At 45.1% G+C, this 24,569-nt stretch overlaps 1 protein-coding gene across 3 annotated transcripts in view; it reads right to left on the bottom strand.

Moving 5' to 3' along the window:
- ARID1A (AT-rich interaction domain 1A) overlaps positions 1-24,569 on the bottom strand; it is a 60,939-nt gene that overhangs the window by 13,447 nt on the left and 22,923 nt on the right. For all 3 annotated transcript variants that reach the window (XM_068657658.1, XM_068657657.1, XM_068657656.1), the window contains 9 exons: positions 23,458-23,670; positions 22,293-22,754; positions 20,980-21,093; positions 5,469-5,709; positions 5,011-5,100; positions 4,115-4,282; positions 3,176-3,491; positions 1,774-1,919; positions 1,578-1,687 (listed from right to left, as the gene is read on the bottom strand). In XM_068657658.1, the coding sequence (XP_068513759.1) occupies positions 1,578-1,687; positions 1,774-1,919; positions 3,176-3,491; positions 4,115-4,282; positions 5,011-5,100; positions 5,469-5,709; positions 20,980-21,093; positions 22,293-22,754; positions 23,458-23,670 (1,860 nt within the window). The remainder of the gene's footprint in view (positions 1-1,577; positions 1,688-1,773; positions 1,920-3,175; positions 3,492-4,114; positions 4,283-5,010; positions 5,101-5,468; positions 5,710-20,979; positions 21,094-22,292; positions 22,755-23,457; positions 23,671-24,569) is intronic.

Here is a 24,569-nt window from a genome sequence, read left to right on the forward strand (position 1 = left end):
TACTGCTGGCACACCAGGATCCAGGAAGACTGTCTGATATGGCATTAACGTATCCCACAAACATGGAATGTGGGTTTGCAGCTACCAAGCGTGACTATTGCACACTAGTTCCTACATGGCTGTGTAGGATCCATTGCATCGTCTTAGTGTTTATTACTAGGACTTGCTATCAGAAGTCCCATCAATTTTCTCTGGGCCAGATTTGAGATACCTACTAGAGAGCTTAAAGCCAGTCTTGATCTAAAAAGGGCATTACAGATGCTGACGCACCATCCTGAGTGTTAAGTCAGCCAGCATGTTTATTAGGATGTCATAGGGCTAACACGTGACATTGGCTCTTTGGGGAAACAGTTTATATCACAAATGGAAGTAAAATTAATATTCCTGAACTCAAGAGCACTACCTATGCCCTTCACGTTCTGGAGGGATGCCCACTAGCATGAGACGATTCTTGAACAGGGCAGGCCATGCAGACAGAGCAACCCTTAGTTACAGCTTCCAGCATCTTCTAGCCTGAGAGCGTTCAAGCCCTTGTTTCCCATAAACAGAAAGGCAGATGCCAGAACACATGAGCAGAAGGGAGAGACCCTCTGAACCTTCATGCAGGCTCCTGTTACAGGTGTTAAATTTGCAGAGCATGTATTTTCCTTGAGGTAGCAACAGAGGAGAGTAAGGGGTGAGAAACGGCTTTTTTTTTTTTGGTGGTTCTTTTGAAACTGGTAGCAGTAATGCAAAGAAAAATACTCCTTGAAGAACTTGCTTGCCTCCTTCTGGCTTTAATAAAAGACTAGTAAGAGGTCTGTTTGTGAAACAACACACTTCAGCGTGCCACCTCCCAGCTGAGAGGTGATAACTGACTCCAAGCCTACACCAGAAACAAACTCGGGTCTGTTTACACTTCTTTCACAGTTTCACTGGGACAGGTGATAATTCCTAGAACTACCCAGTTGTTTTGCAAGCGAGCTTGATTACTCGTCAAGGACTAGGAAACACTCCCGCAAGCCCTGGAAGGAATAGACACTCCCCTTCACTTCTGAACGGTTTATGAGTCACAGAAGTGGGATGCTCAACTGTTTGAACCTTTTAAATAAATCCTGAAGAACCTCTCGGAACCACTGGCACAGCTCAAGCACAGCCCTTTGGGCATGATGCCTCAAGTGCAACTCACGTTGAATCTCCTTACATCGAACACAAAAATCGCATGTTCCTCCCAGTTAATAAAACCAAGACTGGCCCAGGATCTAAATGGGAACATACAGACATCTGGAGAAGGATATGGAGAACAGCACTTCATGCCAGCTTGCTTAAACTGAACAGGAGATGCCAGCATATGCCACTCTCCAAAAGATAACACATCCCAGAAGGGGACATCCCACTCAATCGCCACACTCTTGAGTTGGGAATCATGGCCACATGTAGCAGCCAGATCACATACTAACTACATGGAAAACCATGCTCATGAGATGTTTTTTCAGGGTAGAAGGCAAATCAAATTAGGTTTCTCTCAGGAACCGCATTCACTAATAGATACACACACTGTGTCATTGTAAAACACAAACAAAGAAGCGGCATTTTACCTTTGACTTGGATTCTGCTTTTGGCGTCCCATCGGCCTTATTGTTCATTTTAGTTGCAGGCGTTAGTTTGACATCCGCAAGACCCATCATTTCAGGACTTGCTGCCATCCCTAGGAAATTCAGAGAATCTTTTACACTGATGCTCAATCCAGTACCATGAAGTCAATGAAGCGCTCAAGTGTCAGCACTGCCTTACCTGCAGAGTTGTTGGCCATATTCCCACCCATCGGATAGGGTGGGCCCTGGGGATTTATCATGCCTGCCATGCTGTTAATTCCCTGCCCATAAGGAGGTCCAGTGCCCATCATTCCTCCTTGGTTCATGTTGGGATAACCAGGAGGCCTAGAAAAGGCAAAGGAGAGAGAGACGTTTACTCCAAATAGTAACCATTAAAATCTTGCCTTCTAACAAAACAGGTTTACTAGAAGCAGCATTCTACAACAGAAATGGAGATCACTTTTCCAGCAAAAGACCAAAGATCAGGTGCTTCTTCAAAAGCTTAACCACTCTTAGAGCCTTAACCTCACTCTCAAAAGAAAAGGGGATGCAGCCCATTTTGAAAGAGGGACTTCAGTTCTAAACATTTTCACTCAATCTTCATCCTCAAACTGAACTTTCAGATGTTAAGTCACCTTTACAAGGAAGAAAGAATCTGCAAATACTGCAGCCCTGCACATTTAAGTAAGAATACATTTGTGCAGGTGGACAGGGTAGTGCCCCAGCCTTCTTTAATGACTTTTCTCTCCTTTTTGTTACCCACACAAGCTGCATTGTTGTACATGTATCAGAAAAGCTCATACACAACCGTCGCTCGGACACATTATTCAAACAGACAGACTTTGATGCCTTTATTGGCGTTCAGAAACTGACCTCCTAGCAGTAGTAGGTAACATCAGACAGAAGATTGTGTGGAAAAAAAAACACTAGGATAAAGAGCACAATGCCTAGTCAGACCACAAATGCATCTAAATCTAACAGCTTTGTTAGGGAAACCCAATTTATAAGCAAGTTCATGGCTCTCATGACGTTCTGGTAGGCCACATACAACTGCTCTGAAATGTGCAATTAAAAAAAAAAAACAACACAGAAAATAGTTGCAAAGTTCAGTGCTGAATTCCAGCTCCTTTCCCCACAGCAGCTCATCAAAGCCCTAAAAGGAAGAAGTTCATTACACTGGACAAGTAATGCCTTGGTTCAGACAAATGCAGCTGGATGGCTGTCTGCTAGATTTATGGGCTTTACCACACACACAGCATCTTTTAAGTCACTCATGCAACAAAGTAGACCAGAAAGCCAAAACAATTTAAGGGATCTCAAAGTTAAACAGATTTCAGATTTCACCAATGAATATGAAAAGTTCCCTAAGTAGATCATTAGTGACATATTAAAATGCACTGTTTATTCAAGCTTTATGCCTTTTTTTAAAAAACAAACAAACAAACAAAAAAAAACAGTCAAGATGGATGAAAATGCCTTAAAACTTTAAGGAAGTGTAGGTTCACTATACCTACAACGCTGGGTTATTTAATTTGAAATCCAGATATGACACAGAGGATTTTGGCTTTAACACTTTGACAGAGGGAAATTTCACTCCTTACCTGTTCTGGATGGAGTTGGCAGCAGCATGCATGGCAGCAGCAGCTGCTTCTTGTGCTTTGCGATTCATGCCACCTGGTGGGGGGCACATTCCTGTCCCCACCTGAGGAGGCATATTCGCCATGTTAGGTCCGTACGGTCTGTTCCCCATGGTGGCATGGCTCATCCTCCCTGGAGGAAGCCCAGTGTATGGTGGCACACCAGTCTGCCCATGCATCTGGCTCCCTGCTCCCATTGGGTTCATGCTTCCTCCCATTCCTGGACTGGGATAGTTGGCATTGGACATAGCATTGTAGTTTGGCTGCCTGGGATAACCTCCTAAGGAGATGAAAAGAGGGGAAGGCAACATCATTCAACTAGTTAAGTTTATGAATCACCATAAAAATCTTCTATCAGCAAATATTTAAAGATCACTAACAGAGATGAGGGGGAGTGTTAACACCTCAACAAAAAGTCAAAGTACTTGGATATAAGCCACGTAAAATGTGTTTTGACACAGCTAAGTAACAACATCTATTCAAAAGCTGTCTGAAACTCTCCCAAACCTCAACTAAGCAGAGTGAGCTAAATGGCCCAGGACAGGATGTAAAAAACTCACTTAGCCCTTTCCAAAATATACAACGCCCGTTTTAATTCCCCTCCAAAGAGAACTGGCTCTTCTTTTCTACATCTGCACAATACTACCTACGTCTTTTTAAATCAGGGGAAAGATGCTACATTAATAATTACAACTTGCACTGAAAGCAACATAGTTCATGAATCTCAACGTGATACACGAAGTACAGTTCCTTCCAGCCCATAAGCAGCGTACTGTTTTGCATTACCCACGCGTTAGGAGACAGCTGAAAACAATTTATCAAAAGGCAAGATGTTACAACAGACAGAGGCCTTTCATATTCACGGAGCTCAGTTTCCACCTTGAGAAGCCGGCCATGCCTCACCTTGAGGTCCGTACTGCCCACCCTGGGGTCCGTAGCTTCCCATGGAGTTCTGCTGGTATGGCCCCATGCCAGCGTGCATCTGTCCTCCAGAGGACTGCCGGGGAGATAAGGCTGAGCCAGGCTGGGGTGAGCTGTACTGGGGCATCTGAGGATTCCTCTGCAAATAACCTGGTCACCCAGCGAGAGGAGCAGACAATTATTAAAGTACCCAGAGATGCCACTGGACATGCATGTTCTTAGGAAGCAATTCACAGGACCCACTAACAAAATCCTTCCAGCAACAGACTAAACAGATTTTACAGTAGTTATTATTAAGGTGCCAATGTTATCCACTAAGATAACAAATTCAATTTCCCGTTTTAACCAGGAAAAAAAAATCTTGGCATGACAGGAGTAGACAGTACGACTTGGCAAATGCTAGGGACTTTCTGTCATTGTCAGGGTTTTTTTTTTTTTGTTTGCTTGCTTGTTTTCTCTGGGTGACATCTACATACTTTCAGCCATGAAAGCTGAAATTTTACATACATTTTCCTCCACGCTAACCTTATTCTCGTACTAGAAAAAGGCACGTAGTGTTGTTGCGACCATCCCTCATTTTGAAGCTTAAGGTCATACACACCCTGGACAGCTAGCACTCATAGAAAAGAGTTGCAAAAGCCAGAGAAAACACCTTCCAAGCCAAACTACCAGCTTGGATGGAACATTAAGAAGCCACAGGACCATTAACAGTTGAATTTAGTGCAAGGTGCTGAAACACTTGCAGCTGATAAAGCTGGTGCAGCCTTTAAGTGCTATCTCACCACAGAAATCATGTCATCAGACCAGGTAATTTTTAGTTATGCATCTAGTTTTACAAACAATCTGTACAATTAAACCTTTTAACCCAAGTCACATACCTCGATCTTGCGCTATGCTCGACTGGTTCATGGAAGGATGCATGATACTGTCCGATTGGCCACTAGGCGGTCGGGGCGGCATCTGATTGCCTACACCACAAAAAGGAGAGTGGTTAATCACAAAAATTGCACACCACAAAATCCAGGATGCAAGAGTGTTAAAAGCCAGAACTACAAACAGCTTCAGAAGGGTACGTGAGCCGCAGCAAAGAAAAAGAAGAGCAAGATCAGCCACATCAACCCTGCAAAGTAACACTGCTGGTTTGCCAGCCATCCCACCCATTTTGCTTTAAAAGTTACAGGTGTTCTAAAGAAAAAAAAAAAAAAAAAGACCTCAAGATCTCAATAGCCACGTAATACTGACACTGGCCAGTTTCTCCCAGCTGACCATTTTAATTCATTCTCTAGCTGCATGAGACGATTGTACCCAAAGATCAACACGTGCCAGGGAGCGTTACCTGGTACTGCAGCAGGTGAAAGTGGACCAGAACGGGACTGAGCAACACTAGCTGGAGATCCAACAGGGGATGGTGAGGGTCCTCTAATGCCTGGCAGGTGAGGAGAGGTATGTGGAGAGAAAGGAGACTGAGCTGGGTTACTCTGCTCTCCTTGACTGCTGGAAATCCCTGATGTGCTTACTCCAGGACTCAGGGCTCCTTCTGTACCCATGGGTAGATCATCTATTGAACCAGACAGGTCCTGCAACACACAGAGAAACAGATCAGCCAAAAATGAAGAGACATGGGGCTATTCTCTCATATACCATCAAGAAAGACTGCATTTCTCCCTTAGGCATACTACAAATTGAAATCAATGAACTCGGTTCATGTTATTGTCAGTAACGAAGGCTGCTGAAGACCGAAGTAACTGACGAATGTCTCTTATCCTGCTGCCTGTCTCTGAACCTGACAGTTCCCCAGCTGTTTTGCTGAGTGTTCACTGATGGGCCAAACAGTGGCCTAATTCTCCTGCTTGCTTCTTTTAATTCAGTTTAGAGGCAAGAAACTGAAGAATGCATCAACAATACACATAGAGGAGGCAGTCCATGCGATCTTGACTTGGAAGAGAAATGTGGCTCAGCCTCTGAACGACAGAAAACTTCTGCTTCACCATAATTAATTCATAAACCTCATATGAGCTGGGAAACTACTCACTTGAGATGGATAAAAACAAACTAAACAGATTTAAAAGAAAATCATAAAACATTCTTCAGGGTTCCCACTTTCTTCAAAGATAGCAAAAACTAGCAATTACAATATTAGCTTTTAAAGTTCAGCTTTTTTTTTTTTTTTTTTTTTTTTTTTGAAGGCAAGGCTAGAGAATGCCTTTCCTCCTGCATGTATTCACCCTGAAAAAGCACAAAAAGCCTAAGGAAATTGAAATCTCCAGTTGCCACAACAGTGACTGCAAAGCAACAGCACCAAAATTCAGTTGGCAAGTCTGAGAAATGGTTGATACGTCCAAGATAATTATGTGGAAAGCCAAGGTTCATGACTGTCCTGGGTGCTTGATACTAGGGTAAGTTGGCTACTCAGGGTTGGCCTGGAATAAATGAATGAGTCCACAACAGGGTAAGTGTTGAAGTGTTTGAACAGAACACTGGAAGTTTTAACTATTCCGGGGATTAGATCTCTGCCAGAGATTCAAAGGATCGCAGCAGGTGAAGAAATTGCAGAGCAAAGCTTACCAGGCCCTTGCCCACTTTTTGCAAGTCTTTCAGAGCAACCAGCCTCGGATCAGAAGGCTCCAGACTGAGCCCTGAAGGCGTTTTAGATCAAGCTCCTCTAAACAGAATTCAACTGACCAGCACAAACATAGTCAACTTATTTAAAACACCAAAAAGACTGAGCCAACTGAAAAATAACTTGGACGCCTTGGTCTCGTTTACACTGACCGCACAACACCTTGGTTAGCAGCAGTTCAGATGACATTTTCCCAGCTCTGTGCAATGTGGAAGGACCTCAGCCAGACACAGGACACCGCAAACTTATCAGCTGTCAGAAGCGAGAGCCCTATCGCTCTGCTACACCTGTCTGCCAGGTGAGGTGTGAAAAGGCTCTGAGAGCACAGCCCCATCATCTAAGCTGGAGAACACTTCACCTCTTAGGAAGGGGAAAACTGGAGTTAAGGAGGAATAAAAAAAGACCTGGGAAATATCCAACAACCTCATACTTGTTGAGCAGAGACTGGCACTCGGAAGGACAAAGGGGAGAGCTGGGCATCAGCTGCACCACTTTGTTGTCTGCTGCAGTAGGGCAATCTTGTCTATTTTAGCAGCAGAATTGGATCAAAATGCTGGCAAATGCTACATTTGAGCTGGAAATGCCGGTCACTTGATGGGAGGACTTAGTGCATAGTATGCCCTTCCACCCCTTCCATTACTGCTTCTGTTTGAGAGATAATTTCCTGCATGACAGTCTCAGAGGTACATTTGCTTACTTACGAAGCATTATCTTCCTGGGAAAAAAAAAAAAAAAAAAAGAAAAAAAGCTTTGTTTTATTTCAGTAAAAGCTAAAAAAAAAAAATGAGAAAAAGCCTAAAAATAGTGTCTGTGAGGTTTTGTAATTTTCACTACCTTCCTAAGGTAGAAAGAAGCATTGCTCATTTATGCAGCTACTTTTTTTTTTTCCCCCTGGAAAACTTCGACAAAGCCCACATCCCACTAAAGAAACCACCAGAAGTGGGGGGTAAAGAGGGAATTTCCAACATTTTGCATTAAAAGGCATTAACCAACACAAGCAATCAAGAGCTGAACACTCTTCTCTCCTATGCAATTCCTATCTAAGACTGAGATTAATCAGATTTAACTGCAGCTACTGGCATATGATACACCTCTAGGTTCCCCTCTAGTCAAGGAGAGGATCAGAACACCTCCAAGTCAATTCAGCCTGACCTAAAATTGTTTCTAGTAGCTACTGACATTTCCTTTAAGGTACTTTTAGGCTAAATCACCAAACACATCCAAATGCTGTTTTTAGCATCACTGAAATGAAGCTGGAGGCCAAAACCCTCTGCAGCTTTAAAACCCTCACCACAAGCTCACGCAGTTCTGCTGGTCAGCAGTTAAACCTTCAGACCGGAGGGGCAGAGCTACTACTGCTATTTCACTGAGAGATTTTTAGGCTCAGAAGAAAACCACATTACAAATGTACACCTGAGACAGCACATGGGCATGAAAGGACGGGCACAGGGCAAGCACGCAAGGTGAAGCCTGGAAGTTTCCTTCCATTAGCAGGAGCCTAAGTGAGACGCTTCTCCAAGAGGCAGGAGTCTGCCTCCGAGATCTGGGGAGGTCACCGTTTGCTACGTGGTGTGAGTGATACCCATGCATGTCCCAGGCAGAATAAGAGGATACGATTTGGCAATACCAGGCCAAAAATATCTGTGATACATAAAATGAAGCAGCGTTAAAAACTGTCTGAATATTAACTCCTAAGTAACTAGATAGCAATCTTTGAAGCTGATGTCTTCGACCTTGCCTGTGCATCAAAGCTTACCCTAAGTACTGCAAGTCATTTAAAAACATTCAGTTTTAATTAAGTGGGTTAATACGGGGTTGCTTCAGACATGCAAGCGAGGGCCTCTCTGCATTGCTGGCATACCATCACGGACCTCACATATATGAGAAGTAGGCCTTCTAGCTTTCAGGCTTTGGATCAGCCTCTCAGATAATCAGTTTAAATAAGTTAAAAATGAATTATGTGTAAACCTTTCTTGGATGTTAGGACACGTATGAATTGATACAAGACAGTATCACATAAAGCGAGTAACTCACAAAGCGAATTTCACCTCTACAGATTTGTAAGTTTTATGAATCCCGATAATAAAGTCATTTCCCAGCAAAGAAATGTTCCAGCAGCACAGCAGCATTTTCTAAGTGTGTTATCCAGCAGCACTAAGTTTCTCAGAAGTGTGATTCCTGCAAGTGGAAGGAGAGAAGCAGAGACTGGAATGCTTAAGTGCAAGCAGCTAATCAGTAAGGAGCTGTTTTCCACCTATCAAGTTGTTTTCTCAGGATGCCAACCATCAAGACACGGTGTTTTTCTAACTAGATCTAAAGGACACCCTCCAACTTTGATATCCCATTTACTCAAGTGCACCACGAACTAGGGGGAAAGGAAATCTCTCAACCTCTCAGCAGACTGTTTTAACGACAGTTACAGCAGAGAAGCCTTAAAGGAAAAAAAAAAAAAAAAAGGAAAACCTCGTTGCAATAATGGAGACCTGCTGCTGTCAGTGGGTTCTGGACCAAGTCCAAAGAGGAGAAGGCCAGCGAGGTTTTATTTGCCTCCCGCAGAGCATCAGGAAGAGACCTGGGAAGACGCAGCAGCACCACGAGAAGGGCTCTCCTCTTCCCTCCTCCTGCGAGCGCAGCCAATCGAGCCGAGACAGGAGGTGAGGCTCAACAGCAGTAACTCTGCCAACTTGAAGGAAACGTCAGGGTCTGGAGAATTTCCTCACGTGTTTCCAATGTGTTTTTTATGCATTTTATTGCTCATCTGCCATGCAGATCAAAAACGCTGGAGGGATTCCAACTATTTCGCACAGAATCTCACACTCCAGGCTGGCTGCAGCCCCAAAGCCTGAGTTTCTTCACTTGAAATACTGCCCAGTGTTATTTTGGGATGTGACCTGATAGCGGAAGCCCACAGGGACCCTGAAACGATAACTGTTCCAGCTGCGATTGGTTGCCCAATCCTCACCGATGCCAGCATGGGTTTGTCAGTACTGCTGACAAACAAGGACTCAGCAGCTAACACCTTCTTTTCACACCACAACAAAACCATGCCTGAAATCACACAATCTGGTACCCAAAGGAGGGGGCAGGGGAGTTCATCTATCTCCGGGAGAGGGTTGCAAGTCCTGGCATGACCAACACAAGGGAGCCGCTTCGTTTGTGCTGGAAACAGCGAGGTTTCTTTCATACAACAGGGGAACCACCATTTCGCTATCTGATACGAGCTCATTTGTTAAACAAACACGAAGATGAAACAACGAGAAATACTTCAGATCAAGGTAACAAAACCCCAGAGAACAGATTCAAGGCTCTGCTCCAGCCCACCCCACTGATCTGGAAGAGCAGGAAGACTGACCAGAAAGTAAATTGATCTCCTCGCCGGGGACTGCGAGCTTCCTATGCTGCTCCCCTGCCCATCCCCAGGGTAAGCACGTATGAAAAGTGTGGGGGAAGAGGGAAGGAGCGCAGTCAGGGCCTACAATCATTACGTCTATCAGATCACTAGATAGCACTCAAGGAAATTATGAGCTGGAGACGAGCATGTGGTAGAGGTTATAAATTCTGCAAGGCCAGTTGTTTCCACAAAGATGCTTACAAGCAAGACCACAGCACAATGGCTAAATTTATTTCCCCGATTCTTTCTGGAAGGGAAAAAGCCTCCTCATTGCTTCTGACTAATTGAAATACCTACTTTTGATTCCAATTTCACGTTCTCTGCAGCTTACTTTCCACTCATTCAAGAACTACCGACACCTAAAATTACAAGCTCGTCCTCTCCCTCCCCTTTATTTCCACCCCCAACATACCTCAAGTCCTCTCTACCACAAAAACGACACAGCCGACTGGCAGGCCAGAATCTCCCTGATATTTCTATGAAAACAGACTTGTTCCTCCTTCTGCAGTAAAGACAACTCTATTTTGCATCTTATACCCCACAGAGCAACACATCTCGTAACACCAAGTGGCCTGGAGACCTCACTGTGCTCCATCTACCACATCCTTCAGGTGCACAACACCTCGTAAAGCTGGCTAGAGATTTCCCCAGATCTGACAAAGGGTCCAGGCAAGGCCCTGCAGCCCATCACCACCTTTCTACTTCCAGCTTGTCTCTTTCAGGTTGTTTCCCCAGTAAAAACTAGAAGCTGGAGTAGGGAAACACAACTTAAGCTACAGCAAAAACCATTTAATACTTACTAGGATAGAGTACTCTCCATCTACACCATCTACAGTCTCCCAGGTTTTCTCTCACCAACGCACTAAACAATCAGAAGGGCGTTTTTCGGTCTCCCAGCTGATCCTGCTTACCAGAGGTACACTGGAAAGGTCCCACACTCCTGCAGGCCTCACCTACCACCAGCTCAACTTCACCTGCCACGCTTTCAAATCCTGTCTAAACCCATCAGCACTTACCAACATAAAGGTATCAGTGACGAAGAGGAACATCATTCAGCTCGCTCTCTGCTCTTCTACAGTTGTTAATGTGCAGAGGATAACGGGTCAAGAGCTATGGGATTCTTCCAACACGCTTAGGCTGGACAACAGATGAAGGGGAGGAGGAGAAGGAAGGATGCGCACACAACGCTCTTCCAGCGCAGCCTCTCTCCACGCCTAGACCACCACCAGAACTTACAGCAAGGTCACAACCAGAACCATGGTTACCAAGAGTTCCATTCTGTGACAGGTCTCACCTGGGGAGGAGTAGGTGGCAGAAACCAACAGTGTGTATTTTTAAGTGGTCAGTTTACCTGCTACTGATTCAGAGTTTATACCTCTGTGTGAACTACACTCATCCACATTTCCACGCTACCAAAGACTAATCAAATATAATCAAAATCTAGCAACAATATCAACACGCTTCTTGACCATACACAGCTTTCCTCCTCTGCCACATACCTCTCAGTTTTCACACTCTGAGGAGCTGAAGAGTTTGTTTTTAGTTCACAAGGGAAAGATGACTTTCTCCTGGGTTAAGAAACAAGGATTGCCCAGGAAGATGACTGCTGAGGTAGCATGAGCTGCACAGCACACTTCTGTGCTTCGTGAGAGCTTTTTAAGTTTAAGGCCTTGCCTCTTCTCTCTCTCTTCAAGTAGGGCAAGGCCAGCAATGAGAAGGAACAAAGAGTTTCAATTATACAACGAAATGACTGGGTTTGGCCCCTCAGATTTCTTCTAAGAAGTTCAAACCCTGATCTGAGCAATAAGAGGATTCTCAGGTTCTGCATCATGCTCTTTTGGAAAAAAGCAAAGATCCCAGTTACAAACCTAAGCATGCATAAAAACATCCAGGTTCTATTACATGCCACTTACTCATCCCAGGATGCCTTAAACAAAGGGAAGGTGCTTGACTTTTACTACTTCAGGAAAAAACACCAGCCCAGTAAAACAAGTATGAGGAAGGTAACACTATCAAGGCTCCAGCCTCTGCTAGATGGAGTCCATATTCCCTTCCTCTATGAGGAGTTTAAGCTCCTCTCAGGCATCAGTGCTGACAATTACAAACCTAAGATGGGGACTAGAACATGCAAGAGAGATTTGTGCAGTTTCAGCTCAAAAAAAGAAGCTGAAAAGCTCATTCTTCCAGGCTGGCTTTAGACAAACTGGTAGAAGCTGCTGGCTCTAGCTGCACTGCAGGAAAAAGAGCGTTTGGAAAGGAGGCTGTCAGGAGGAGGGGCTCAGCGTCACACAAGAAATTTTACTCTGATTGCAAAAATAAGCTGCTGTTCTAATCCACCTCAGTAAATCTAGGTGAGTCGGGTCATTTGGCAGAAAGCAGGTACAAAATAAAAAAGGGAGAAAGAGAGACGGAAGTGCTGCTGGCTTTACTACATTCCTGCAACGGGAGACCTTGCAAAACAGCCAGCACTGCTACCGCAGCAGCCATTGATTTTTCAGAGGTCGATACTCCACTCCCACAGATCTGCTCGGCAGGAGCTTTAATCACATCTACTGCTCCTACTCTGTGCCACCCCTCCTTCTCTTCCCCTTCCAAATAAAATTAAAAAAAGAAAAGAAAAAGAGGGGGGGGGTGTCCTCCCCCTCGAAACACTGACCAGATTAACAAATTTCATATTCTGCCTCTTTGGAGAGGAGAGATTCGGAGGCTGTGGTTGCAGCACGAAGTACAGGAGGAGCAATGTGATTCACCCTCAGAACAAGATGTCGCTGCAGGGAAAACCCACAGCGTGGAAAGGTGGTGGTCCCACCCCGGGAGCGCTGGGTGCTCAGCTCTTCTGCAGGACCCTGGGAAACACAGCAGCAAAGCCCCCCAGGAGATAGTTGCCACTTAACCCTTTGAAAGCTGCTCAGCTTCTAAAAGCACTCCCAGGTTTACCTAACCACTGGTACAACAAAGCATTCAAAGCAGCAGCGGAAAGGCTGAAGTTCTGCCTGACACTTTGGCTAGCACAAAAGTTAGCCTGGCCATCCAGCAGCAGCATGCTGAAAAAAAAAAAAAAAAAAAAAAAAAAACAAAAGGGTGAAACTTGAAGCTTCAACAGCGACACCAACCCTGAAATGGGTTGCAGGAAAGAAGCATGCATGACCCAGGCACAGTGAGCAGCGCTATCACAGCAGCAGCAGAGGATGTTCTCAGCAACACTGATTTTTCTATTTTTTTTTTTTGAAGGGTGCTGGGCATGCAGGGGAGCGAGAGCTACAAGTTGACCACATCAATCAGAAAGGCTGGTCCAGCACCAGGCCCTGGGAAGGAAAGTGCAAGTGAGATGCTAGTATGGGTCTCAGGTGACAGACCACAACCTGTTTATTTGAAGAGCCTTTGTTTTTCTTCCAGAGTTTGTTTTTTTTTTTTTTTTGTGTTGTTCTGCTTCGGTCTGAAGACAAAGCCCAGATCATCCAAGAAGCTCAATGCTGTAAGAGGCAGGAAGCTGCCCTCTTATTGCCAGCCGTAAGGATATTCCAACTCCCCAGCAGTGCTTCCTCTGGAAGGCACTTTCCAATCTCTGATGTGTTCAATTTAGACTCCAAAGCATTTAGTCATCTCAGCATGTGATTATGCCACCATGCCAACCACAGGAGCTTGGGTGGGCAAAGAAACGCAGCAAAGGCAGAAATCTGAAATAATTAAAAAAAATTAAAAGGCCCCCGTTAAGACCAATACTTCAGATTTCAAAACAACTCCGCTTTTAGTATTATCATCAGCCTCTGTGAAACAATTAAGAGTGACAGAATCCATTTCTAAAAAAGCATAAAGAAGAAAGATTTTAGGAGGGAACAGGATTTGTTAAGGCAATGGATATTTGCAAGCCTGATGAATCTGGCAGTGCCCTCGCTGGAACGAGCTGGGAAGAGGCAGCCAAAAGCTGGCAGCTGCCTCGGAAAGGCCCCGTACCTGCGGGGAGACAGCGATGGGGCAACACGAGGGCTACGGCTGAGCCCCCCGGCACCGCCAGCTGGGGCAGTTCTAGGGAAATAAGCTTTAATCAGAGCCTGTCTGAAATACTGCTCCCGGGTACCGCTGACCTGGACGGGACAGAGAAACCAAAGAGACGTTTTAAAGGACTGAAAGCAGTTCTGCTCTCGTCCTGGCTCAGAGCAGTGAGCATGCAGGGAAGAGGTAAGCACAGCCATGGCAACCTGGCTCATGCCACGCACTGACGCACACCCACCGCCACCCTCAGGGTCAGGGGTTGCCAGAGCAGTCAATTCCCAGAGATGTCACTTTGTTTCACTTCAGGAAATTGTTTTTTTTTTTTTTTTTTTTTTTTAATAAACGTTTCTGTTTCCCTCAGTGAGCCTTGATTCAAACTACGATAAAACGTATTTACGCAACTCCTCCTCCAATTACCACACAGGCCTCGTTTGAAATCTCAGCGCGAACCTTGCACCCCCGGGGACACGGGCACAAGCCCGTCCCAGCCACGTTGCCACCGCCAGAGCCCTGGGCCCACACCATGCCCTGCATTCGAGAGCCACGTGGAAAGCCTTCTCCACTGCGTTGGTGATCGTGCACATCTCCGAGACGAGTCAATCCAGAAGGCCAAAATGACATTACTAGGGAAATGATCCCAGCGAACCGAAAGCGCAGGTATGGCAGCATTTAAAATGAGCGCAGCGCTGTCAGGCGAAGTTAAACACCTTCACTTATCCCCGTAACCGCCCCACGCAGCACACGAAGGTCAGGTCAGCCCCGTCCCTCCCTCCCCTGCACCGTCTGGGATCTCCAGCAGGGTTAAGTTGCTTCCAACGTCAGGCTGACTGAGGCTTCCGCGCATTTTCAAGGGTCTCCGATAACACCAGCTCAGCAGCAAAAAAGGAAGTGAAAGGCTGATTTCCCTGCCCTACAACAGCCAGCTGCTCGAAAGCGTGCTCAGAAGCAGAGGGTCACCTCACGCGGCGTGCGCTTCAGCACTCACGGTGCAAGAACGCTCTGTATTTCCAGGGGATGCGTGTGACTGAGAGCACAGACTATTGTTTGGGATCCAACATCAGAACTGGTCATCCTACAGCAATTTCCTGATGAAACGCTGACCCGCCTAGTCCCTCTCCAGCTGGGCCTAAACCCGGCCTGGGGAACGTGCAGGGCCCGGCTCCTGAGCGAGCTGCGGCCGCCGTCCGGGCCCTCCCCGCCGAGATGGCCGCTCCGCGCTTCCGTTAGGCCTGTAACCGAAATCACTCCTGAGAAAACGAAAGGTTCCAGTTAGGGGAATCTGTGTAAGGCGTAGAGGCAGGAAGCAGAGCTGAGCCGCTAACGACTAGAATAGAAACAGGAAACGAGCCCGGCATCGAGCATAGCGCAATCTGCTGCCAGCGCAGGCTCCCGCGAAGCCGAGCTGCAGCAGCGGCCCCAGCGCAGTGTGATTGCTGAAGGGACGCTTCTGGGCTTCACTGGGGGGGACACGGTGAGGGCAGAGGGTTTGGTGTGGCCCAGAGAGGGCCCGAGAGATGCAGCAAGGGGTGGGGAGCTTCCTCCCAAGCACCAGGTCAGATCAGCTCGGTTCCAGCCTGGAGGAAAGGGTGGGAGGAGAGAAATTGCCACATGGACAAATAGCAGAGCGGCCCCGAGAAGCAGGTCAGACGCGCGAAGCATGTCGCTGGAGTGGCTGGAAGATTAGGGTAGCTTTGCGAGCAGCACTCTACACTCTCTGCATCTGTAAAGGCTCGTAGCAAAATTAAAATTAATTAAAAAACAAAGCACGGCCTTCTTAAGGAACCACACAAAAATGATTGCCAAAATCGCACACACCAAGAAAAGCTGAGACAAAGAAGCCCTGGTCAGGATAAAAAATGTTTTCAACTCCCTCTATCACCATAACTTGGGATAGAAACCTTCCCATCAGCATAAACTGGAAGGCACCCATCTCTCCAGTACCAGTGTTTCAAGTACTGCGCTCCTTGGGGCAAGCCTCCGGGTGCTGATGCGTTCATCCGCACACCCACTGCGATGCCCAGCCACCAGAGCATGCGGCTCCCCTGCTTCAAAATGCATACACCACTAATCCCTCTCTCAAGGCAAGCAATAAGACAAGCTCTGAAGGCCAAATACAAACCAAACATAAGCAGGAAGTCCCATATGGGGGGGAAGGGAGTGACTGAAGTGACCAAAGAGATTCAACTATAAAAGTTTCTTTTCCCTTCCCACAAAACAAATTGCCAAAACGAAAAATATTGAGCTCAAAGAAGTTTTAAGAAAACATTCATTTCCTAAGCTGCACCTCTGTCCCCATCCACAGCGGCTTTGAGATAGTTTTTCACTGTATGTCAGGCTGTTGCATTCATTATTTCCAGGTCAGAGGATGCAGCTGAGAGAGCTCAACTTTATTCCACTTCAAGTACCTGCAGAGTGCAAGCTGAAACGACCACCTTGTAAAAACTGGCAAATCCAAACAGTGCTTTCCTGACACCCTCCAGAACGTCCAAATTCAGAAACTATTTGGCTTATGAGGAAGAAGTCAAACAAAAAATACCCCACCACGCTGGGGATGTTCACAAAAGAATCACTTCTCTACCAGCCAGAACTCAGCAGCTTCGTTTCTCTCCCTTCCCATAGTCTAATTTTGCTAAATCCATAATGCAAAAAATCCAAAACCGGAACGCATATTCAAAAGTTAAACAGATCAGGAAATTTGTTTGTAGTTGCTTATAATCCTTCCTGCCATCAACAAGACTCTTTTCAGACCTGAAGTTGGTGATGAACCAAATTGAAATGCAGTTAAATAAGAAATACAGTTTGCCAGCAGTGCAAAATGCTGAGATTAAAATGATTTCCCACTCCACATCAAGATGAAAATCATTTGCCCAGAAAAGGAATGGGGTTCCTCCCTCAAACTACACAGTAAACTGACCAAAACCAACTAAAAACATTCTGTGACTGGAATTCTGAAACTTCTGTACAAGCTGCCCCAGTTTGCTTCATTATGCATTTGCTGCAACAAAAATTCAAACACAACCTTGCTATTTCAGCGCTTCCAAAACCCTGCCAGTATCTGCCCTCCTGGTTCAGCCAGAAGTCCCACCCCAAGCAGAACCCTTCCCATCAAAGCACTGCTGAGAACAGCATGCCTCACACTAGTTTTGGTTTCTACAAATAGAAAAACTTCACTGAAGAAATCCCAGAAAGTCCAGTGAAAAGCACATACAGCCAGTATATACTGGTAGCAAATCACTTTTGCTCTATACATGGCTTTTAGGGCCAATCTGTCAAAGGTCCTAACACCACACTTATCAACTTCTGTGGTTAGGAAGGTGCTAACGGCATGGCAAGCACTGTCTCGGTGCTTTACTCCGCATCCACTTCAAAGACACCAGGAACCTGTACTCAACCCCTTCAAGGCAGAGACCAAGGCAACGTAACACTGCTCCACGTTCCACAATGAGATACGAAATTCCTTCCAACAATCCCAAAACTCCAGAGATTTCTGCAGCAGAACTGACTTCAATCCAAACCCAAGTGGATGTCCTAGCAACTTGTTTGCTTCCCCGTACCTGTTACCAGAGCATCTTCCAAGCCTAAGCAGAAGGTAATTAATAGCTGGAAATATTTGACTTTTACAGACTCTGCATCCAAGCCTCCAAAGGTAGAAACACCAAATAAACTGGATATGACTTGCCAAGAAAAATTCTTTGCTGAAGAGATGAGACTAGGGAATCTCCTGGGAGAATATGATTTATGCTATGGATTACTATTCCTCTATTACACCCAGACACAAAAGACTACACTTCACTTCTCCCATACACAATTGGAATCTAAGTTTAGTTTAGCTGCAATCCTGACAAGAGATTCCCTAGGGAAGCAGCAAATTCTTCAGAGAAATTCTTCATCCAGCCTGCTACAGGAAAAGAGTACCAGCCAGGACACTCGCGTGGATGCATTACTCTTTAAAAGACATCAGCGCATTCGCAGCAGCATTCTCTCCCGTCGCAGCAGGTACAATCTTCAGAAAGGGAACAATAAACCAAGAAATACTTTAGCTAGAGCAGCCTAGTAACACCAGCAGAAATGGGAGACCAGACATTTTGCTATTTGCAGATGTTCAAACAAAGCACTAGAGAAATCAGTAATTTGACTCTACTGCTATTTGAAGTCTTAATACAGGAACATAGTCAGAAAAAAAGTTTAGTTAGGGAGACAAAAATCACTGCCAGGAGGATACCTTGAAGACCTCCACCCAGAATGATCATCGTTGCATTTCTCAGGCAGATCCTAACAAACCAGCAAGATCTGACAGGAGTTGAACAACTTGACAACATTGCCAAACCAACACTTATCATCTCTAGGAGACCACCACTTCCTGAAACGGTGACAGTGTCAGCCCAAGATATATTCCCACTTTTACTGCTTGAAGTTCCAGCATTAATACGATGCAGAGTACTAAACGTGTAAAGGCTAAAGACTCGTAAAGGCACTGGGTACATAAATTTAACACTTCGTAAATAAGTACCTAAAAGCAGCAACCTCCTTCTCCTCCTGGAGTTGATCTATGTTTAATTAAAGATGATGCATCGTACGATTTGCCCAGATTCCAGGATACCCAGTGAGCTATTCCACAGTGCCCACGGAGGCTTAGAAGAGGACTCAGAACTCCACGAAAAATTAAAAACCCACAAACTAACTATGCTTCTCTAAGTCATATATAATAGCAAAACAGGGATCTAGGAATCCCCTCAACTAGTATAAAACTTTCTAAAACAGACAGAGTGAGCAATATAAGGAAGATAAAAGAAATTGATAACACCCTTCCAACGCAGCTTTTCTGCTTCTAAGCTTCCCCAGGCCAAGTTTCGTGCAAGACACTCATCACTGGAACAAAGAGTTGGCTTCCGTACACCTCAGAGGTCCTCTTTACAACACCCCACAACGTCGCTGTCTGATGCATTCTCAGTTTACAAACAGGTGCTGATCTTGCCCTACAGTACCCTAATTCGAGGGACAAAATTATGAAACACACGTAAGAATAAAAGTGAGTTTTTCTTCTTGCGGGGAGTTTGTGGTGTTTGCTTTTTTTTTTTTTTTCTGGCTCACCAAGGAAGAAAAAACATAAAAGTACACCAGGGGTAGGGTAAGTTAAACACTGATTGTTTTCTTAAATGTTAATTATTTGGTGATAAAGTCAGAAAAACAAGATGACTATAAAGTCTGTTTAAAACAGAAAATAAGCTTTCCAGCTAGCAGATAATAAAAGCTGGACCCAATTTTTGTGCCCTGGATTTCTTTTCAGAAAACCTCTGAATATCTGATTAGAAATCAGTGAACACATTATCATTTAAAACTTTTAAACTGGATAAAATTCCCTCTTCTCTAAGTTTTCCCTCACTCCTACGGCAGAGATGCATATCTTTTCTTAAATTGCTTGGGAAAAAGGAAAGCTTGAAAGGGGCCAAGCGCATTAAACCACAAGGTATAAAAAATTCCCACTGGTGCTGAGAAGGAGCCACTTCTGCTAAGCAGAGCAACTAATTCCTATAATCTGAGTCAGAGGGCGCTGATTGGTAGGATTCATGAAGGCTCTATCAACAATGCTACTAAACAGGACTTCCCACCGTTCAGAGCTAGAGCAATTTCTTCAATTACTTCAGCGGCTTCACTTTTCCTACATTCTTCGCCAGAAGATGGGTCACATGGAAGAACTTGTGGAGAGGCAGAGTGGAAAGAAACATGCTATTTAAAAGGATTTTTCCCCAGGCCTCAGAACAAATTAAATCTTTGTAATCGAGGTCCAAAAAAAAAAAAAAGAGAAAAAAAAGAAACAACCCACAACTACTCCCATTAGGTGGTCAGAACTAGAATCACTTTGTATTTTGGGTGACAATTTGTACCCACAATCCAAAGGAATTATTTCAAGGGGCTCACAACAAAGCTGTTCTCATTGCTGAGAGCAAAAATAACTTTGCTGTATACACAGTTCACTTTCCTCTGACCAATCCAACTGCAGCTTAGAAAACAGACTTAGCCAGTGGCTAAATAAAAAAAAAAAAAAACTCACTCACTTCCTACTGGTTACAAGTGAAAGTAACCAGCAAAATCAGAATGCAGCAGCTCAGTACTGTTCTTCCAAGTCAGAGGCACAGAGTGACTTGCGCAAACTTAAACTTCTAACCCTTCTCCATTTTCTTCATGAAGTTTTAACCCAACGTTAAACTATTCTGGTCCAAAACTTGCTGGAAAACTAGGCACTGATCTCATACACAACAGTTCACTGCACCTTCAGCAAGCAGATTCAGGATGCAACAGAAAATATAACTTTTCATCTACCAAGGAGGGAGCTCTCTCTGACTGATCTTCCTCACTCCAGGTATTAATAAACTTGTCTTTTGCACCAACTGTTCAGTCAGAATGGATCAAAGAAGCTTAAATCAGCAGTATGAGGATCCAATAACACAGAAAGGGAACAGCTCTACCAGCCCTTAACCACCTATGAAACAGTGGGCTAAAGGAACAATGGAGTAAAATAAAAGTGAAACACCTTTGCCTGAAGGTCAGAACTTACTCTCACAGTAGTCAGGTATTTCAGACACCATGAACAGAAAACTCAAGAGATCTTTAGGCTAGAACTCGCAGACCAGAGTACCTAGGGTTAAACTTTACTCTCAGATCCATTACTTTTGTAAATTACATTTAATCTCCAGTGGGAAGCCAGAAGCTAATGACTTGGTAAAAAGCACAGGCAGCCTCCATCATTCCCATTTCCACGTGGAATACTACCAGTGCTAATTTATCCTGCTGTGCTTCTGATTGCCCTCACCCCATTCACTTCTCCAACAGCTCACCACTCACCGGCAGGCTAGAAGGTCTGGACTGAAGATTCAAGTTCATGTCTTCTTGCCCTTTACTGGAAGCCATTGAGGGAGCAGATGATGCCTGGGACCCAAATGATTCTTGAGATAACTCCTGAAACATCAAGAAACACCAAATAAAAACACAAATGTGAATAAAATAAAAGCTCTGCTGGAATCGCTCTGATGTATTCTCACACTGTGGAAGAATTATGTACCCTCGGTGACATTTGCCCAAAACTGGAAATAGGGCAGCAAGGAGTTCAAGCCAGCACGCCTACTGCTCCACAGGAGGATAAAGGTTGCTGGACTACCATAGTGACTGTTGGAAGTAGAAGTCCAAACCATGACAAAACAATAATTCTCCGGCTTTTCCTTATTACAGACAGATCCTGAAGAACAGAGACTGTCCTGGGAGACTGCCCACTTGGCTTCTCAATCTTCTAACATCTTACAACAGCTCTAAGTACTTTATTACACAAACACAGCAAGTCAATTAAAATCTTCAGCTCTTCATATGCTACCTTTGATGCACTGCAATGTTTGCTGAAAGGTCCCAGCTAGCTTTTCACACGACTATTACAATAATATTAAACCTTGCTGAAAATAAACACACAGGAAAAAAAAAAAAAGGATCGCTTCATGATCTTATCTTCAATTCCACGTGCTTCACGTTTTATTTCTCCTCCCTAAAGCCAAGTTTTACATTTAAGAGCAAACTCTCCCATCTATGTGTCACTCCGCAAAACGTCTTTTATTGGCCCAATTTCCATTTGTGCTGCCATCTGCAAATGTCTGTGGAAAAACTCCACCCAAGCAGCATGGAACCAAGGAGCTTTCCCATGCTCACTTCCTCCGTGTGATCAATACACCTCCTGAAGTCTTGGACTGAGATAGAAAAGCACCAGAACACAGTGTTTTTTTGTAGGCTCAGAAGTGCCCTGCTATTGTGCTAACCCAAGTAGCTCTGTAGACCACCTGGAGATCTTCCAGAGACCACAGTGTGAAAACCATGCCAGTATGAAATCCTTTAGACTGGTATTGCCAATCAGCAGCATTTACTCAGAACTAGTCTTCAAAACTGCAGTGTTACCGCGGCTCAGCCTGTTACCACCATAACATCTCTGTGAGATACAGATCTAGACACAACAGAGAAGGCAGCACATCTATTATCGCAATCATTCCAGCCAGCTTGCTGACGCGTAGCTCAACCGACTTAAACGCACAAAGAAAACGATTTGCCTGAGTTTCTTAAAAAAAAAAAACAAACAAAAAAAACACTCGCAGAAGGAACCAAAGCATGAGCCAGCCTACCTGAGGAGGGGGGAAGCGTTGCTGGGAATACGCAGACTGCTGCTGCTGCGGCTGCGACTGAGGGTATGAAGATGACTGCTGAGAAAGAGCCGAGGAAGCTGTCTGCTGAGTTTGTTGCTGCTGCTGGTAGGGCGACTGTGACTGCTGCTGGGAGTAGGGAGGCTGACTCTGTTGATGCTGCTGGGCTGTGGACTGCTGCTGAGGATATGGAGTCGGGGACTGCTGATGGGGTGGCTGGGACTGCTGCTGAGAATACGCAGGCTGCGATGTCTGAAGTTGTGGAGGTTGAGACTGAGGCTGTTGCTGCTGCTGATAAGAAGGCTGAGAGTGAGGGGTCTGGGATGGAGGCTGCTGAGAATATGGAGGCTGCTGCTGCTGGGGATGAGGGCTTTGCTGGTTGTAATATGGAGTCTGGCTTTGCTGCCCATATGCACTGGGACCCTGCTGTCCGTAAGGCGGAATCTGCAGAAGAAGAGGGGAGAATTATACCGGTTAAGAAGCAATTTTAAGTACACACACAAAGTAAGATTATACTCAAGAAGTAACAATTCAGAGAGCTATGCAGAGCAGTTAACTGGGAAGGTAATGGAAACGCCACTACCTATGTATGTAAGAAAGTCTCCCAGACAATATCAAAAGTCACTTGTGTGTGACACTATCAATTAGTAATAAATTACACACCATAACTAAGTTTTTAGGGATTTGACTACACTTCGATGACAACAACATTAAAAGGAAAGAAGAGTTGCTCCAGAAAAAAAAAGAAAAAAAAGCAGCCTTTTAAATCCTGCCAGCAGTCCAGCAGGAGCCACTTGGTTCACCTAGTGAGCCACATCTGACCTGGAAGTCATTTCCACTGTAAGGAACAGCTTTGTCGTTAACAGAATACAGTGGTGTGAGTACCTTAGTCCCCTTCCTATTTATTTTTCCTTAGTTCTGATTCACTGCTCTGCTGCTACCTCTTGTTGCAGCAAAGCTTTCACAGATCCTCATACATGGACCACACCTGGATTCAGGTGTGGGGCAACTTATAGCCTAAAGAAACGTCCTTTTACCTAAGGAACTGATTCCAACCTGGTTGAAGGTGGTCCCTTCAGCAGGGACTTTGCTGCTCCTCTGCCTGCCCCTGCTGCAAACAGAGACTAGAGAAGCTTGGGTGCTCTACCTGCTGTGCATACGAGATGCTGCTCATTGTACTTTGCGTCCTGCTTTGCATTCCCATGGGATATCTCTGGGGAGTCTGCGGCCCATACGGCTGTCCGGGATAGCCATGTCCTTGCTGCGGCCCCGCCTGAGGTCCCTGCTGCTGTGTGTATGGGTTGTTTCCTCCGTATGGCTGAGGCCTCATCTTCCCCATCTGATCCATTGGGCTTGAAGGCTGCAAAGCAAGTTGGGACACACGATGTACATCCAGCTGCACACAGGAATTGTTCCCGACCTCCAAAGAACCCCCAGAAGAAAACCTCAACAAGTTGGTGCGGAGAAGCAGAAGGCAGCCTGCTCCTCCTCAGGTGCTACGACCCACGGTTGCATCCTGAAGTGCAGCACGGTTCCTGCTGCCCTTTCAAACCCACAGACATTTCACAAAGAACAAACCCAACGAGAAGTCATTTTATGCTGACAGATCTCCTGTGGCCAGAGGACAGAAAAAAGGTGGGAAGGATCACTGAGATGAATTATCGGTGTGAGTGGCTTTTCCCCATGGTAGGCAGTAGTTTAATGTCCAGATATTCCACAACAAGGTAAATTTACGCTGAAAATTTAAATATTCACAAGAAATGCTTCTTCTTTCACATTTAACAAGGTCTCCCAAAACACTGCAGGCTGTTAATTTACACTTACGCATTTCAATTATTCCACGTTGATGTAGTAACACTGAGCACTGCTACTGATGTTCAGCGTTCAAGACTGAAGTTCTGTGTTTTGTTTTTTAGAAAGAGCTTTGTGTCTGCTGGCTTTTGTATAACGCAGGTTTCAAAATCAAATTTCTTTAGATGTGTGAAAAAGACTGGTCAGCCTTGGCAGTCAAGGCCCTGAGTCTTAGAGCAGACATCATGAGATGAGCAAGTAAACGCAACTTTACTAGGACTTCCTCATCTGCACCACCTCTGCCTGAAGCCAAGACATAAGAACAGTCAATCAAATTTCCTGAAAATACTTTAAACCTCAAAAACACGGCCCTTCTACCTAGGTAGTTGCATTACCACACTAAAGCCAGGGCTGCCTTCAGCCTGATTTGGTGTAGCGACCTCTAAATGAATCCCAGCCGCAGTCTTT

The sequence above is a fragment of the Anas acuta genome, chromosome 21, assembly GCF_963932015.1.
Source record: "Anas acuta chromosome 21, bAnaAcu1.1, whole genome shotgun sequence".
In the NCBI taxonomy this organism is placed as follows: domain Eukaryota; kingdom Metazoa; phylum Chordata; class Aves; order Anseriformes; family Anatidae; genus Anas; species Anas acuta.